This window comes from Impatiens glandulifera, chromosome 5 (genome assembly GCF_907164915.1).
Source record: "Impatiens glandulifera chromosome 5, dImpGla2.1, whole genome shotgun sequence".
Lineage (NCBI taxonomy): Eukaryota > Viridiplantae > Streptophyta > Magnoliopsida > Ericales > Balsaminaceae > Impatiens > Impatiens glandulifera.
This window is the reverse complement of record NC_061866.1, coordinates 41,740,707-41,759,565: the sequence shown is the minus strand read 5'-3', so window position 1 is coordinate 41,759,565 and position 18,859 is coordinate 41,740,707. Positions and strand designations below refer to the sequence as shown.

Sequence of the window (18,859 nt, the reverse complement as noted above, 5' to 3'; positions counted from 1 at the left end):
TTTGTTGGGTGTCACTCCAAAGAAAAACTCATTTAAATTCTTAAACAATGAATATTAAAGTAGAGCAAGTTGAACCAGCCATTAAAATAGTGTCCAAAAGATCTCTACTAAATATACGAAACCGACAGTTAAAATTATCTTTAATCAAGTGTTAGTGTTAGTAAGTAATGCAGAATAAAAATCTTGTTCGCCAAAATGGTAAGAAACCATACAAATCATTTGAGAATACATGTAAAAAAGTCTCTATGTGAAAAAACAATTATAATAATCTTTATTGAAAAAATAAAAATAACAACGGATTCGATTATTTCTTCTTATGCGTTAAGAAGGGGACGAACATTGACTCGAGAAATGATCACAACAAAATCACAGAATATAAATATCAATTAAACTTAATATCGAACCAAAATAATTAAAGATTATATAAATAAACAAAGATATTACCTATACACATGGAAGATTACATAAATAAAATCCTAACCAAAAATACATTAAAGATTACATTAATAATTTTTTTAAAATAACTTTGTAATTGTAGAAGATATTACCAATATTAGAAAAGTGATAGTAATCTCATTTGAATTACATTTGAATTGTATTAATTGCATCAAGCACTAATTAAAAACTTCAATAGTTCAATTTTGAAAAGTTTCCATTTTATTAACGTGTATATCTAAGTTAAAAACCAAAAATAAAATACATAAAATAATTAGAAAAGAGCCATTAATTGAAAATTTCTAATCTATATATGTAATGATGCTTAATTTTTAAAGTGATTGGATTGCCAGATCGAGAGTTGTGGTTAATTTGGATATATCTGTGAAAGTAAATGAATACTTAGGTCGGATTGTGGGTTGACCCGCTCGTAAACTTAATCTATACATTAAAAATAAAATAATCATATTTCAAACTTACAACCTAACAAAAACAAGTAACACTTTTTAACCAACTAGGCTAATATAATAAGACTTCATATTTTAAATTCAATACCAATTAATTGAACGCGAGACATTTAAACAATATAAGTTCAAATGATACTTAATTTTTAAAGTGTCCGGATTGTCAGGTCGAGAGATGTGGTTAATTTGAATATATATATGAAAATAAATAGTTATTAGTATTTCCATAGTTTTTAGGATATATAAAGGGTCTCCCAATAAGAACGAATCTTACAACTTAGTAAGGCAAGGAAATATCTTACAACTTAGTAAGGCAAGGAAATCACATAAGATATGATGCAAACAAGAACATATTTAGATGTTTTAAGTTTTCTTCAACTATGTACATTTTATGTTATGTTTCTTACTTTCACCCATGTAAACGGGCAAGATAGACAGGTACACACTCGTTATTCAACTTTTAATATTAAATCTTAATCTATATTTTGATTAGGCATTGTTTGTAGTGATTTTTTTAATACAAAACTGAAATAGTTTATATAAAAATACAGGAATATATAGTGTACATGGGAGACTTGAATCCGACCTCAGACATCCCTACACCTATCTTGCATTCAAGCTTTCTAGAAAAAGCTCTTCACATGTAATATTATTTTTAATTTTTTTTTTTTTTTTTATATATTCTTGTTTTGTTAGATCACTTTTATGACTGAGATGTTTAGATTTTACTTATTTAGATGTTTGTTTATTTTCCTTCTGTAGCAACTCTTCTGCATCAGTTATTCACAGTTACAAAAGTATATTCAATGGTTTTGTCGCTCTATTAACGACCGATGAGGTTCACCTGCTTTCCTGTAAGAACATTAATTAGATTTGAAATTATTACCAAAATCTATAACTAATTAAATCATGTTACGTTCATTTACATGAATATAACTGAATTATCAGCAATGGAAGAAGTTGTGTCAGTGTTTCCAAATAGAAAAAATCATATGCACACTACAAAATCATGGGATTTCTTGAAATTTCCTCGAACGATTAAAAGACAGAAAGAAGTTGAGAGCAACATCATTGTTGGAGTAATAGATTCTGGAATTTGGCCAGAACTAGATAGCTTTAGTGATGTTGGAATGAGATCGCCACCGAGCAAATGGAAGGGATCGTGTCATGGGCTACGGAATTTCAAATGTAACAAGTAAGGACTTGTTTTATTTGAATTATTTCTAATATATTCAAATATTATAACATTTTAACATATTAAAGATATTTGGATCAATAGTTCAATTTTCATAGTACATGATCTTATTTATATCTCAATGCAGTAAAATAATTGGAGGAAGGTACTACAAAAGAGATGGTATTTTCTCCCAAGATGATATTAAGTCTCCAAGAGATACTCTTGGTCATGGAACTCATATAGCTTCAATCATTGTCGGAAATCTTGTTAGTTCGGCAAACTTTTATGGTTTAGGAGAAGGTACAGCACGAGGAGGAGTCCCTTCTTCGAGGATTGCGGTGTATAAAGTACTTTGGGTCGAAGGTGCTGATGACATCGACACCATTCACGCATTTGAGGATGCTATCAGTGATGGGGTTGACATAATATCAATTTCTTTAGGATCAATTATTATTGAAAACTATATGCAGAATTCAATATCTATTGGGACTTTTCAAGCAATGAGAAAAGGAATTATGACAATATGTTCTTCCGGAAACAATGGTCCTCGACATAGAACTGTCAGGAATGTTTCTCCATGGGATCTTACTGTGGCAGCAAGCTCAACTGATCGAAAGATCGTGAACTATTTGAAGTTGGGTAATATGGAGAGTTTGTTGGTATAGTATTTCATTATCATTTCTTATTGTTTACATAGGCATAACATGGATACAAGATTTTTTATTTATTTTTATATTCATTCATTCATCTCTCGAATGCAGGGATCTTCAATGAATGCGTTTGATCAGACTAATTTCTCCACTTTGGTGTATGCTGGTGATGTGCCAAATATTAGAGAGGGGTTTTCTCCTAATACATCAAGGTAGTATTTGCTTAGTTATCATGTATGCTTATTTTAATTCATCTTCTAAAAATGTTTACTTAATTGGTTATTATCACCTTCTACTGGACATTTGCACAAGATAATTTCTTGTTTTCCATGAATTTTAGTTTACAATTTTTACAATAATATATGTAGTTTCGATATCATTAATTGATTCTCCAAATGAAAAACATAACAATATGTACTGTCTTTGAAAAAATATATGTTTTTTAAGTAAATTTACATTATTAATTGTTGGGAATCAAGTATCACCACATCATTGTCTGAAAAATGAATAAAAGGTGAAGAGAGAAAAAATTTGTTATTTTTTCAGCGAAAGAGTATACTACATTATTATCTCTCAGTCATTTCTTTAACCATAAATAATTGATGAAAAAACATTTTTTAACTTGATATAACAATTTATAAAAAAAAAAATCACTTTTTCTGTAAAAAGGTTTGATTTTATAATTCAATTAACTATTTCATACCGAATGAAACAAAATTATTTAATAATTTAAAAAAATTATTATGATGTTGATAAATACTAGTTTCTAAAAAATCTCAATCGAGTTCTATAGGGTTTTATTTATATTAATTTTAAATCTGTGATTGATCTTTTGTGTTTAGGTGAACATTGTGAAAGAAATGGTTTATCTTTATTTTCAATGGTTATTTTATATAATTGTCTTATTAAGAAACAAATTATTTGAGTAATTAATTTACTGATTAGAACTCATAATGTGCAGATTTTGCCAAGAGACTAACTCACTAGATGCTAGATTTGTAAGTGGTAAGATTGTCATTTGTGCTGAACAAAATAGAGGGGACGCAGCTCTTTTCGCTGGTGCAATTGGTATGGTGATAATAGACCCACGCTACGATTTTTTCGAAGATAAAAAGACATTTGCCCTCCCGACAACCGTTTTTAACGAGAAAGAATCGAGCATATTCATGAGATATTTCCAAAACTCAAGGCAGGTATTTATGGTATTACTTCATAAGTTGTTCTAAAAATATATTATAATTTCCTTCTTTTTTTTTAAAACAGGAATTCAATTGCAAGAATATTGAAAAGTCATGAAATAATTGATCTATCTGCACCATATATTGCATCCTTCTCATCAAGGGGACCAAATCCTGTAACACCTCAAATTCTTAAGGTTCTATAGATATTCTCCTCTTGTATTTTCATATTGTTAAGGATGGTCATATTAATCTTGAAAATAGTTTTTCTAAAACTCAATTAAGTTATGATTTATTTATATAAAAATATCATCAAGAACTATATAATTATAGTTGATGTAATTCAAATAAATTAAACCAAAGTTTTCAATGATTTTGTAGCCAGACTTATCTGCGCCTGGTGTTAGAATCTTGGCAGCATGGTTACCTACTGTATCTCCTTCAACATCGATTTTAGATACAAGAAGGTTGTCATATAACATTATATCGGGCACGTCAATGGCATGCCCGCATGCTGCTGCTGCAGCCGCTTATGTGAAATCCTTCCATCCATCTTGGTCTCCGGCTGCTATAAAATCTGCACTTATAACCACCGGTATAATGACATTTCCTAACTCATTTAATTACAATAAACATGTTTAATCTTTTTAGAAGCTTTATTAAATTGTTTCTCATTTGAACCTAATCAATTCATTTACAGCCTCCGAGATGAGTGTAAAGACAAATCCGGAAGCAGAATTTGGTTATGGAGCAGGCCTAATAAACCCTGTAGGTGCCATAAATCCTGGCCTTGTGTATGATGCAAATCTAGCTGACTATGTGCAGTTCTTGTGTGGGCAAAACTACACCAACAAACAGTTGAGCCTTATTACGGGTGACAAAATAGCTTGCACTCATTATGGGAGTAAAACTTCTTTAAATCTTAACATGCCTTCATTTTCCTTTCCCATCGTTCCGTCAAATACTCCTTTTAATGTCTCCGTTAATAGGAGAGTTACCAATGTAGGATCATTAAGATCTACATACATCGCCAAGATTCTTACTCCGCCTACATTCACAATACGAGTTGTACCGAGCACACTTTCTTTCACTAACGTTGGACAAATTAAGTCATTTACATTGATTGTTGAGGGAATAATGGATCGTGTGACAGCGGTTTCGGCTTCTTTGTCATGGATAAGTAGCACAAACAAAGTGAGAAGTCCCATTATTATTTTTGGTTCTTATTTACAATGATATGAGATTGTGAATCATGGTAAACATATGTTTTATGAAATAAAAATAAAGGAAATATAAAGAAAACAATAAATTATATAACATATGTGATTTTTTTACATTGAAGAGTTCTTGAATAATGTTTTTTTTTTTTTTTTGAGAATTTGTATTTTGAGTGATCAGTCTATGTTTGTGGTGTGTTAGTGTCCCAAATATTGTTGAAAAAAAAAACTTCTTTAAATCTTAACATACCCACGTTTTCCATTCCAATTGATCAGCCAAATACTCATTTAACGTCTCCTTGAGTAGAAGAGTTACCAATGTGGGATCGTTAAGATCTACTTACATTCACAATAGAGTGTTTCCGAGCAGACTTTCTTTCACTAGCGTCGGACAAACTCAGTCATTTACATTGATTGTTGAGGGAATAATGAATCCATTGAAAGTTATTTCAGCTTCTTTGTCATGGATAGGTGGCACAAACACAATGAGAAGTCCCATTATTATTTTTGATACTGAATACATATGAAGGACAATGATATGAGATTTTGAATCATGGTAAGCATGTGTTTTATGAAATAAAATAGAACATATGTGATTTATTATATTGAAGAATTATCGAATCATGTTTTTTTAGTCTTTGTAATATAAAGATAATATATTTGTAAAATATAATCACAATATGATAAATTTGTGATAATATTAATATTATATTATATTAATTAGTTTCCTTACAAGTTTAATCTAATGTTTATATATTAGACATAACTCATGTAACTCTAAATATAATATCATTCAATACAATCTTCTTTCTTTACACGAGCCTAGTTTTTTTTTCTCTTCTCTCTTCCGCCGCACCCTAGCTTAACGGTCCATTTTCTACTATCTTCTTTTCAATCACTTTTTTACGTCGTATCCTAATAGTTCATCTTATGTTCATCATCTCTTCAATCACTTTTTATTTCCGGTGACGAGTAACAAACAAGGATTTCATTCGGCCCTTGTGGTTTCCAACATTGAGAATCACGTCTCTATTGTTCTTGAGTTGGAAAACGTTCAATACACGATACAAGTGGAGTTGTTCAAGATCCATGCCTATTTTCATCGGGTCATTCATCACATCATCCCGTCGGTCCTTGTTCCGCCAACAACGGATGAAGATAAATATATGTGGCTAACTCTCGATGCCACTGTCCTTTAGTGGATCTATGAAACAATCTCACAAGATCTTGGAACGGACTCTATAGCCGAGCAAGCCTGGACACTACTACATGGGAGTTTTTAAGATAACCGTCATTTTCATGCGGTTTCCACCTCGAGCAAGAGTTTTCCACCACCATCAGGTGGATTTTCCCAAGGTCTCAGCTTATTGTCAACGTCTCAAAGTCACGTACCTGTTAAAACAAAAGAGATGATACTGCCCTTTTTAATTTTATTGTTATTCAACAATAACCATTAACAACACTTTTTAAATTATTTAAAATCAACTTCATCCTTCAAGCAACATTCATCATCTCTTTTGTAATATCCAGCTTGTATTTTTGAAACATCAAAAACAAAAATTTTTTGATAGAGCAAACTACTTAATAGTTTAACACAATGAGACTATTTTATGATTTTTAGACATCTTGTCTTTAATAAATTACAGAAAAATATATAAAATGATGTTACAAATAAATGAAATAAATAAAATCTATGAAGAACGATATCATCGAATAAGTGGTGATTCGAGGCATGTGTTTAGCACATTTATCTTAAAACAGTTTCATCGTGTCCCGTTTATACTAGAGTTTATCGTAGATGACTGTCTCCCATGGTACAATGAATCTAGTAGTGACTCTACACTAGAATTACTATGCATCGAACTTGATTAATGTATCCGAATTATCACTGGGTTTCAACGGAAAATATCGAGCGAAGAACTCGAAGAACATTCACAAAATTAGAAGAGGAGAGCTTTTGGAATTCTAGAGTGAGAAATGGTAAGTGGATGAAATGAGTTTTAGATTAGAGAGGAGAGATTTTATATTATAAAAAAGTTAAACCATTAAATAAAATCATCAATCGATCCAACGGTGTATATTGTTTGTCTCTTCATTTACCTTAACGTTTCATCTTCATTAAGGAGTAATTGTTTTTCAAAAATAATTAACGCATTTACAATCTAATATTAACGTTATATTGTTTTACAATTTGTTAATAATATTATTAAATTATCATAACAATTGATAATAATAACAAACAGCTGTAAGTTATAGTACAAATTAATTATATTTTGTTAATTGGTTATAAAGGCATTTTAAACCAATTAATTTAAATCAATTAATTCAAATTATATAATTGGATCAAATTTCACCCCTTAATTCACATTTGAATTTATGTTAATTTGATTTGATTTTATTACCCACATTCTAGTTTCCATTCATTAATGGAATTTATAGAATTAATTTAAAATTTTCAACATTTAGCTCGGCATCTTGTTTAGCTAGATCAAATTTTTCGTTACAGATTTTTATAATCCGAATAATACTCTTAATCATTGATGGGTTCTTTGTTTGTTGCTCATACCCTATGATTTTGTTGGTGATAATTTCTCGAGTCCGTGTTCGTCCTCTTCTTAACAGTAAAGGGGATAAAAAAATCGTATATGTTGTTATTTTATCAATAAAGAGTTACTAGAATTTTTATTTCATATGAAGAAATTTTTCTGGTATATTTTCATGATTTGTATGAGTTTCTTATAGTTTTGGTCATATTTATAGATAGTCCATTATCATTTGACAAAATCGTTGTCTTTGTCTACGTTGCTTACCAACTCTTGGCTAAGGATAATTTTAATTGTCGTCCAGAATATTTAGTAGAGATTTTTTGGACACTATTTTAATGATTCGTTAGTTTTCTATATTTTTTTTTTTGGAAAAACGACTTAGTGTCATTTCATTAAAAATTCCTAAAAATGGAAGAAAAAAAAAGCACGAGTTTAAGAGATCATTCTAGACAGGCCTATATTCAATACTTATGTAACACTTATAGTTCAAAAACTCATGTGAGCTTGTGTTCTTTTCAATTACTTTGAATGTAATTTACAATTACAAGTTATATTCAATGTTTGTCTTGTTTACAATTACAAGATATTTTGAATTTTTCTTATTTTTTTTCTTTTTCTTTTTCTTTTTCTTTTTTTGTCATTAAATAGATTTATTTTAATTATGTTGACTCAACTTTTGCTTTTACTTATCTTTATATATAAATTGTTCTTAAATTTTGATGTAAATTAAGAAAAATATTGGAGTATGTACGGATTTATTTGATTTTTTGGTAATATTAGGGTAACTAGCGAGATTTCATTACATTTGTACGGTTAAAAACTAAATTATCATAATCATATACAATCAACTATATAATACTCCTTCTACTAACTCACTTTCGTCAACAACATATTCTTTATTACCTAACCATCTCCTCTTTACCGACCTTTATCAACTCAATTCGGTCAACCAACTCCTCTTTACCGACCTTTATCAACTCACTTTGGTCAACCAACATATTCATTATTACTCAACCATCTCCTCTTTAATAACCTTTATCAACTCACTTCCTTCAAACAACAATATTATTTTAACCCACTTACCAACTTATTTTCGTCAACCAATATATTCATTATTTTCTCTTTATAATTATTACAAATTTCCACTACGTGAGATTCAAACCCTCAATTTTTATTATGCATAATAATGAACACTTAACCATTACACCACTTAAGATTGTTGATTTTTTAAATAATTTTATATAAATATATAATTGATATGACTAACAATTATATATATTGAATGTTATATATATATATAATTATGAGAAAAAATATATATATATAATTATGAGAAAATATATATATATATATAATTAAATTATATAAACAAATTTAAAATATTATTAGTTTAGTTGTTTAAAATGTTGAAGTTACATATGGTTAGAAATGTATACGTTCATCAATTTTGAATTTGAATTTAAAATATAAAGTATTATTAGCCTAGTTGGTTAAAATATTATTTTTATTGAAAATAGTTAAAATCATTTCATTAAAATACCAAAAGTGGGAGAGTCAAGGATCAAAACTAGACAAACTCTAGCTATGATTAAAGGATGACAATTAAACGACCATAAAAAAAACTTGATTAGTAACAATCAAATATATAAACAAAGATTATAAACTGTATCAAATCTTAATTATCTCAATTAGGATTTTTATTTCCATATCAACATGTTGTATCAGAAGGTTGTCTTCCTCATTCCCTTGTCCTTCATCTTCCCCTTCCTCTTGCAATGAAAGGGGGATAAACATGAGAAGTTAATGAATACTGCATATTCTCATTTTAATTTATTTCTTTATATAAACTCATTCTAATTTGATATAAAATAATTATTTTTCAGGATTTTTGGGTTCTTCACTTTGTTGTTCTCAACTTGAATTTCTATATCATTGTCTTCATTTCCTTCTGTTTCAGCTTTGAAATCCTCAAGAACTTTAGATTTCTCTATATCAACCTTGGAATTATATTCTTCCTCATAATTAGTCTAGTATCTTTCACTCTATTTTCATCAGCAACCACTTCAACTTGATTTGATTGTAATTCTTCAACTATCTCTTCAACATGATAAGGTTGAGGTTTCTACTCCTTTTTCGTATTGCTTTCTTCCTGTACATAATTTTCTTTATCTTTGGTTTCATGTTCTTTAACCACATTTTTCTCTTTGATTATAGGAACCTCTATTTCATTTTCCTGCATCTGTACTTTCTAACCTTTATGAATTTTTTGATCTTCTTCCTTAGACAAATCACATTGAAATTATATAAACAAATTTAAAATATTATTAGTTTAGTTGGTTAAAATATTGAACTTATATTGTGAGGTTACAAGTTTGAAACTTTTGTATATCACATTTTTTATATAATTTTTCAATTTTATGGACGGATAGTTTAACATACACGACCCGACCCAAATATTTATTACTCTCACATACATATCCAAATTAACCATAACTCTCGACCCGACATCCTTGACATATTGAAATTAAGTATTTTTATTATATAAAAGTATTTTTGAAATTAATAATTTATAATTAAAACTTTTAAATTATAAAATTCATAACAAATAATAATTTAAATTTTATTCGTTTAAATTTTATTGGTTCAAAGTTTTATAAAATTCATAACAATTTCATAAGAAAGTAAAAAACTATATTAAGTATCAAGATGTGATTAGCCAACTTATTGCCATATTATTTAAATAATTATATGATTAATTAGTATATATATATATAATAAAAAAAACTTTTATAAGAAAATAAATATATAATTATAGAAGATAAAATATTCGTTCCAAAATAATATTTTCTTAAATAAAGTAAGAGATACTTTTATAATAGTTTATATTTTAATTAAAATAAAAATTATCATAATTAAATTATTGAATATGAATAAATTTTTTATACTAAGTTCAATTAGGAGTAATATCTAAAAAAAATTAATTAATAAATAATAATCCTAACAAAAAATACATTAAAAAATATTTTTTTTGTTTAATTTAAAGAACTTTGTTATTATAGAAGATATTACCAATATTAAAAAAGTGATAGTAATCTCATTTGAATTACATTTGAATTATATTAATTACATCCAGCACTAATTAAAAACTTCATGAATATTTCAATTTTGAAAAAAGTTTTTCATTTTATTAACGTGTAAATATAAGTTAAAAACCAAAAATGAAATACATAAAATAATTACAAAATGAGATTAATTGAAAATGTCAAATAGTTATTAGTGTTGCCATAGTTTTTAGGATCTATAAAGGTCTCTCAATAAGAACCACTCTTCAATATTAAGTAAGACAAGGAAATCACATAAGATGATGCAAACAAGAACATGTTTAGATGTTTTAAGTTTTGTTCGATTATGTATATTTTATGTGATGTTTCTTACTTTCACCCATGTAAATGGGCAAGATAGACAGGCACGCATCTCTACTCATTATTCAACTTTTAATATTCTTAATCTATATTTTGATTAGGCATTATTATTTATAGTTAATTTTGTAATACAAAATTTAAATAGTTTATATAAAAATATACTTAGACGTCATTCTAAGATCACATGTATGTTCAATTTTTATTGAGATCGCTCAAAAGTCACATCTTTTATAATAAAATAAATAAATAGTTCATATAAAAATATACGTAGACATCATTCTAAGATCACGTACCTGTTTAATTTTCATTAAAAACGCTCAAAATTCACATGTTTACTCACAAAGCTTCTTATAGATATAAAAAAATGGTTAATATTCTGGTCTAAGAGTATTGTCTTCGGGTTTTTCCTCCTTTTGAGATTTTTTTACTGCATCTCTAGAATTTCGAACTTCAACAATCTTTATAGCGAGAAACATATATTATGTATTACAATTGATATTCTAATATACAAAAATAGTAAAAGAAAAATATTAAGGTTAAAGGTGTATTTGTGGAAATGTTAACATACAACTTAGAACAATATTATAGTTTTTACTTTTAAGTAGTTGTGCTAGATGCAATCTAGGCATGTAAATATTACACCTATCTAGACCTCATTAATGATTCTCAAATAAAGTATATTTCAATAATCATTCAGATCTTATTAACAAAACAATTTTTATATGTACAAAATAAACTAGTTATTATGTTTATACAGGAATATATAGTATACATGGGAGACTTGAATCCGAACTCAGACATCCCTACACCTATTTTGCATTCAAGCTTTTTAGAAAAAGCTCTTCACATGTAATATTACTTTTAATTGTTTTTTTTTTATATATATATATTCTTCTTTTTGTTAGATCACCTTTATAGATTTTACTTATTTATATGTTTGTTTATTTTCCTTCTATAGAAACTCTTCTGCATCAGTTATTCACAGTTACAAAAGTATATTCAATGGTTTTGTCGCCCTATTAACGACTGATGAGGTTCACCTGCTTTCCTGTAAGAACATCAATTAGATTTGAAATAATTACCAAAAATCCATAATTAATTAAATCATGTTACGTCCATTTAAATGAATATAATTGAATTATCAGCAATGGAAGAGGTTGTGTCAATATTTCCAAATGGAAAAATTGATATGTACACTACAAGATCTTGGGACTTCTTGAAATTTCCTGAAACGATTAGAAGAGCGAAAGAAGTTGAAAGCAAAATCGTTGTTGGAGTAATAGATTCTGGAATTTGGCCAGAATTAGATACATTTAGTGATATTGGAATGGAATCTCCACCACCTAAATGGAAAGGCTCGTGTGATGGGCTACTAAATTTCAAATGTAACAAGTAAGAGTTTTTTATTTGAATTATTTCTATTATGTTCAAATATAATAACATCTTATTTACCATTATTTTATTTTTTTAATCATCTAAATTATCAAACAAACTACTCAAACAAATTTAAAACATTCTTATATTATCATTTATAACATATTAACATATTAAATACTAATTAAAGAGATTTGGATCAATAGTTCAATTTTCATAGTACATGATCTTATTATTATCTCAATGCAGTAAAATAATTGGAGGAAGGTACTACAAAAGAAATGGTATTTTCTCCCAAGATGATATCAAGTCTCCAAGAGATACTCTTGGTCATGGAACTCATATAGCTTCAATCATTGTCGGAAATCTTGTTAGTTCGGCAAACTTTTATGGTTTAGGAGAAGGTACAGCACGAGGAGGAGTCCCTTCTTCGAGGATTGCGGTGTATAAAGTACTTTGGGACGATGGTGCTAGTGACAACGACGTCATTCATGCATTTGAGGATGCCATCAATGATGGGGTAGATATAATTTCAATTTCCATGGGAAAACCTATTAAAGACTATATGAAGAATTCGATAGCTATTGGGAGTTTTCAAGCAATGAGAAAAGGAATTATGACGATATCTTGTGCCGGAAACTATGGTCCTAAACATGAAACTGTCATGAATATTTCTCCATGGGTTCTTACCGTCGCAGCAAGCTCGACTGATCGAAAGATCATGAACTATTTGAAGTTGGGTAATGGGCAGACTTTGTTGGTAAATTGTTTATTTGGGCACAACATGAATACCAGATTTTTTATTTGTATTTTACTTTATTGATTTCATTAATATTAGTTCATTCATCTCTCGAACGCAGGGATCTTCATTGAATCCGTTTGATCAGACTAATTTCTCGAATTTGGTGCATGCTAGTGAAGCGCCAAGATTGGGGGTTTCTAGTGCTACATCGAGGTATTTACTTATTATCATGTATGCCTATTTTAATTTTTTATCTAAAATTGTATACTTAGTTATTATCAACTTTTACTGGACTTTTGTTCAGTTTAATTTCTTGTTTTTCGTGAATTTTATTTTTGATTTTTCAATATTATATTTAGTTTTAATTGGTGACCTTTTACTGGACTTTTTGATGTAAATGAGCCGAGCCGAACCGAACGATATCATGCTCGAGCTCGGCTCATCTAGTATATATTCGGGCTCGAGCTCGGCTCGAGCTCGTTTTGAGTTTTTACAATCGAGCTCGAGCTCGGCTCGTATGAATTTATTTGAGCTCACAAGCCGCTCGTGCTCGGCTCGTTTAAAGCTCGTTTAGAAAGCTCGTTTAAAGCTCGTTAAGAGCTCGTTTGAAGCTCATTTAGAAAGTTCTATTTATTAACACTAAGTTTAATTATAGCTTTATAGGTTATTATTATATTAATATAAATATAATCATGTAATAATGTTAATTATTATAATATATATTTATATATTACTATTTTTTTTTAATAATTTACAAATTATATTTAAACAATATTATAATCGAACGTGTTCGTGAGCCTATAAACGAACTTGTTCGCGAGCTTATAAGCGAACCAATAAATGAACATGTTCGTGAGCTTACGAGCCAAATATCGAGAAGTACAAGCTCGACTCGTTTAAATTTTCGAGCTTTTAAACGAGCTTGAGCTCGGCTCGTTAAGACTAACGAACGAGCTCGAACGAGCTTTTTGTCGAGCCGAGATTCGAATAGCTCGCGAGCAGCTCGGTTCATTTACCTCCCTAGGCATTATCATTGAAAGAATATATGTTTTTTTGAAGTAAATACTCTTTTACCTTATTAATTTTCAAATACAATATACATGCACAATATTAACCATGAATAGTTGATTGAGAGATTTACCTAGCTTATCCTTTATTGTCAAAAAGAAAAATCAATCATTTTTGATAGAAAACGTTTATCAAAAAACTCTAAATAACATTTATCAAAAAATTATATTTTTTTATTTAATTTAATTAACTATTTTATACCAAATGAAGAAAAATTATTTAACAATTTTAAAATTGAATGTGATTATGATGTTGCTAAAATACTAGTTTTTAAATAATTTCAATCAAGTTCCATATGATTTTTTTAATTTATTTTTTTTAAATCTATGATTGATCTTTTATGTTTAGATGAATATTGTGAAAGAAATGATTTGTCTTTCTTTTCCATAATTATTTTATATAAAGTATTTATTAAGAAACAAATTATTTCAATAGTTAAGAACTCACAATATGCAGAACTCACAATATTTTTTTGTTAGATTGTGTTATATATTTTTAATTTCAAACTTTTTTCTTTTCCATAGTTATTTCATGATTAGAACTCACAATATGCAGACTTTGCCAACGCCCAAACTTACTAGATGCTAGACTTGTAAGAGGTAAGATTGTCATTTGTTTTTCAAACAATCGAGGGGAAGCAGCTCTTTCCGCTGGTGCAATTGGTATGGTGATAGTTCGCCTACACAATGCTACGTTTGAAGATATTGAAACATTTGCCCTCCCGACAACTTTTGTTTACGAGGAAGATTCAAGCATACTCCTGAATTATTTACAGACATCAACGTAGGTATTTATAGTAGTACTTCATTACTTGTTCTAAAAACATATTATAATTTTCTTCATTGAATGAGTTTATATTAATTTATTTATTTTAAAACAGGAATCCAACTGCAAGCATATTTAAAAGCCATGAAAGTTTTGATCCATTTGCACCATATATTGCAAACTTCTCATCAAGGGGACCGAATCCTGCAACACCTGAAATTCTTAAGGTTGTATATATAGACATTCATCTTGTATTGTCATGTTGTTAAAGATGAACCCTAGTTTTGAAAATTGGTTTTTTTAAACCTCAATTAAGTTATGATTTTTTTAAACCTCATTAAGAAATTAAACCAAAGTTATCAATGACTTTGTAGCCTGATTTATCTGCGCCTGGTGTTAGAATCTTGGCATCATGGACACATTATGCATCTCCTTCAGAATCAAGGTTAGATACAAGAAGGGTGTCATTTAACATTCTATCGGGTACGTCAATGGCAACCCCACATGTCTCTGCTGCAGCCGCTTATGTAAAATCCTTCCGTCCATTATGGTCTCCGGCTGCTATAAAATCTGCACTTATAACCACAGGTATAATGAAATTTTCTAACTCAATTATTTACAATAAACTATGTTTTATCTTTTTAGAATCGTTATCAAATTGTTTCTCATTTAAACCTAAACAATTCTTTTACAGCCTTTGAGATGAGTGCAAGAACAACTCCGGAAGCAGAATTCGGTTATGGAGCAGGCCTAATAAACCCTGTAGGTGCCATTAATCCTGGCCTTGTGTATGATGCAAATCTTGTTGACTATGTGCAGTTCTTGTGTGGACAAAACTACACCAACCGAATGTTAAGACGTATTACGGGTGACCAAACCGATTGCACTCATTATGGGAGTAAAACTTCTTTAAATATTAACATGCCTTCATTTTCCATCCCAATTTCTCGGTCAAATACTCATTTTAATGTTTCTTTGAGTAGGATAGTTACCAATGTGGGGTGGTTAAGAGCTACTTATACTGCTAAGATTCTTACTCCACCTACATTCACAATACGAGTGGTTCCGAGCAGACTTTCTTTCACTAGGGTCGGACAAATTCTGTCATTTAGATTGATTGTTGAGGGAATAATGAATCCAGTGAAACCGGTTTCGGCTTCTTTGTCATGGATAAGTGACACAAACACAGTAGTGAGAAGTCCCATTATTATTTTTGGTTCAAGTACATGAAGGAAAATGATATGAGATTGTGAATCATGGTGTTTTATGAAATAAAAATAAGGGAAATATAATGAAAAACTAGTTAACATGTGTGATTTTTTTATACTGAATAGGTCTCCAATAATGATATTTTTGTTTTGAGGATGGGTATAGATAGAGTGAGTCTATGTTTGTGGCGTGTTCGTGTCCCAAGATGGGGTTTGATTTATTTCTCCAGATAATTTTATTACATTTGAATTAAGGTATCTATATGTGCACTATTTTTATATGTATGCGATCTTTTACTTACAAGAAAATGTTTTTTTAGGTTTTTCCTTTATTATTTAGTTTATGTAATCTCTGAATTTAATAATTAAATCCTCATTAATCTCCTTCTACACAAAACCAGATTTAGTTTTAATTTAAATAAAACATATCAAAAATAATGTATTTCTAAATATTATGTGAATCCAATTGTCATCAATGCACGTAGAACTTAGTTTTAGGCTAGACTAACCGTGTAAACAAGTCAAGCTGCTCGTGAATAGCTCTTAAGTAGCTCGATCAATGTTCGGTTCCAACTCGGTTTGACCGAGCTCAAGTCGAGTTCGAGTAGCATGATTATAAAATCTAGCTCGGGCTTTATATTTATTGTTTAGTAGCTCGCGAGTAGCTCGTTATATATATAAACTCTTTTTTTTTTTGCACGCCACCAAGACTTCCATTCTCAAACTCTCTATCTCTCTTCTCGTTCCATTCTCAAACATCCAAATTCATCTCTCACTTCTCCTTCCATTCCCCTTTTTTTCTCCTTCCATTTCCAAACAGACAAATTCATCTCTCTTTTCACCTTTCATTTCCAAACAGCCAAACATCTCTCTCCTCCTTCTATATTTCATATTCTTTCTCCAAAAGACCTTTGAAACATCTATGGTTACGATTCTACTATTAACGGAGCATATGGTTCAATGCCTTCACTATTTCATATTTTGAATCTTGTTCATTATCTTCACTTTTAATCGAGACATCTTTTAAATATTTAATTTCGTTTGTAATTTCTAAATAAGATGTTTGTGATTGAATGATTATCTTTAAATTATGTGATGATATTTATATTTTTATACTTAAATAATGTTGTGATTATATATGCATGGTTTGTGAAATATATATTATATTATGTTTGAATTTTTTTAGTTGTAAAATATAATTTAAATTAATAAAATTTAATTTTCGAGTTTTCGAGTTCGAGCTCAAGTGTTCGATTTGTAATCGAGCCAAGTTTGAGTATAAATTTTGATACTCGATCGAGTTTGAGTTCGAGTATTTACAATGCAATTCGAGTCGAGTTCGAGTAGTATGGTACTCGGCTCAACTCGACTCGACTCGTTTACACCCCTATGCTAGACTACAACGCAAAACAAATACTTCTTATACATTAATAATAATGTATTTTTGGAATTTCATTCAAAATATTGTGTTGTTAAGAATGGAGACATTTTAACAATACTAATATAATTTTTATTACTCTGGACTTGATTATGTACTTGTTTATCTAATAATGGACTATTTGTGCCTCGAGTGTCGCTTATACCGGTTAATGCATCAATGCAAGACCCTCATATCTTGGTTGATGGTTAATGCGTCTATGAAAGACCTTTATGTCTTGGTAAATGACTAATGCATCTATGCAAGACCTTTATGTCTTAATAGATGACTTATTATTAAGTTATTATGATATTATTGTCATTATCTTGATCGCAAAATTATTATAAAGTATATATTTTATTTTGTGATAAAAAAAAAATGTTTATATCTGTTTAAAAGTTGGTTTTCTATCAAGTATATATATATATGATTTTTGATCTAGCTGTAGAAAGAATTATTTTTTTACTAGGCTTGTTTAGCACATTCATTTAAATTGATTCTTTTCAGATAAGAACAGGAATTAGAGCTTGTTTGATGAAAGGGTTTTAGGGATAAAACCCAATTTTTATCCCAAAACTCAAACATCTTATCAACCATAAAATTAAATAATTTTATCATTTAAATACCAAAACTACCATCCTCTCTCTCTAAACCATCATTCTCTCACCTACACCATATCCTCTAAAGTCAAAGGGTAAATTAGTCTTCAAATTTTAAAATCCAGTTTTTTTCTAGTTTTTACCAAACAAGGGTTTTTAGCTCCCCCAACCATGGTAAATGTTTTAAGATATTATATATATATATATATTTACCAAATAAGATTTTGTCCTGCTATTTTTGGAGTTGAAATGTATAAATGAGGTCAGGTGATCAAAAATTGCTTCTCACATTTCCTTTATAATAACCTCACACTTCTTTTTACAAAATAATAATTTTTTATTTTATACAAACATTATTTTTAATATATAAATATTTATAATAAACTAAAACTTTCTTTTATAAAAATTAATAAAAAAAACTAATTCATAATTATAGTATTCTAATTTCAAATATAATTTTATTAAAGTAATTAATTATTATTAATATTTTATTTTATACAAACAATATTTTCTAAGATACAATATTTATAATAATACATAAATTTTAGTTAATATATAAATAAAATTTATGTATATAAGTTAAAATATAAAGAATTA

The 18,859-nt window shown here is 28.8% G+C and overlaps 1 protein-coding gene across 1 annotated transcript; it reads left to right on the top strand.

Annotated features, from left to right (window-relative positions):
* Positions 1-1,465: 1,465 nt before the first annotated feature.
* Positions 1,466-16,268, top strand: LOC124939375. Its single transcript, XM_047479855.1, has 17 exons — positions 1,466-1,542; positions 1,662-1,753; positions 1,848-2,094; positions 2,222-2,735; positions 2,838-2,938; positions 3,688-3,919; positions 4,286-4,499; positions 4,605-5,098; positions 6,367-6,509; positions 12,048-12,139; positions 12,235-12,481; positions 12,713-13,223; positions 13,324-13,418; positions 14,829-15,056; positions 15,154-15,265; positions 15,413-15,626; positions 15,733-16,268. The coding sequence occupies exons 1-17, from the start codon at positions 1,466-1,468 to the stop codon at positions 16,266-16,268; spliced, it is 4,149 nt and encodes a 1,382-aa protein (XP_047335811.1).
* Positions 16,269-18,859: the final 2,591 nt, after the last annotated feature.

Coding starts and splice junctions, on each gene's coding strand:
- LOC124939375 (XM_047479855.1), top strand. CDS start 1,466: ATGGGAGACTTGAATCCGACCTCAGACATCCCTACACCTATCTTGCAT. Junction 2,736..2,837: donor GTAATATGGAGAGTTTGTTG/GTATAGTATTTC, acceptor TCTCGAATGCAG/GGATCTTCAATGAATGCGTT. Junction 12,140..12,234: donor TGAGGTTCACCTGCTTTCCT/GTAAGAACATCA, acceptor TTGAATTATCAG/CAATGGAAGAGGTTGTGTCA.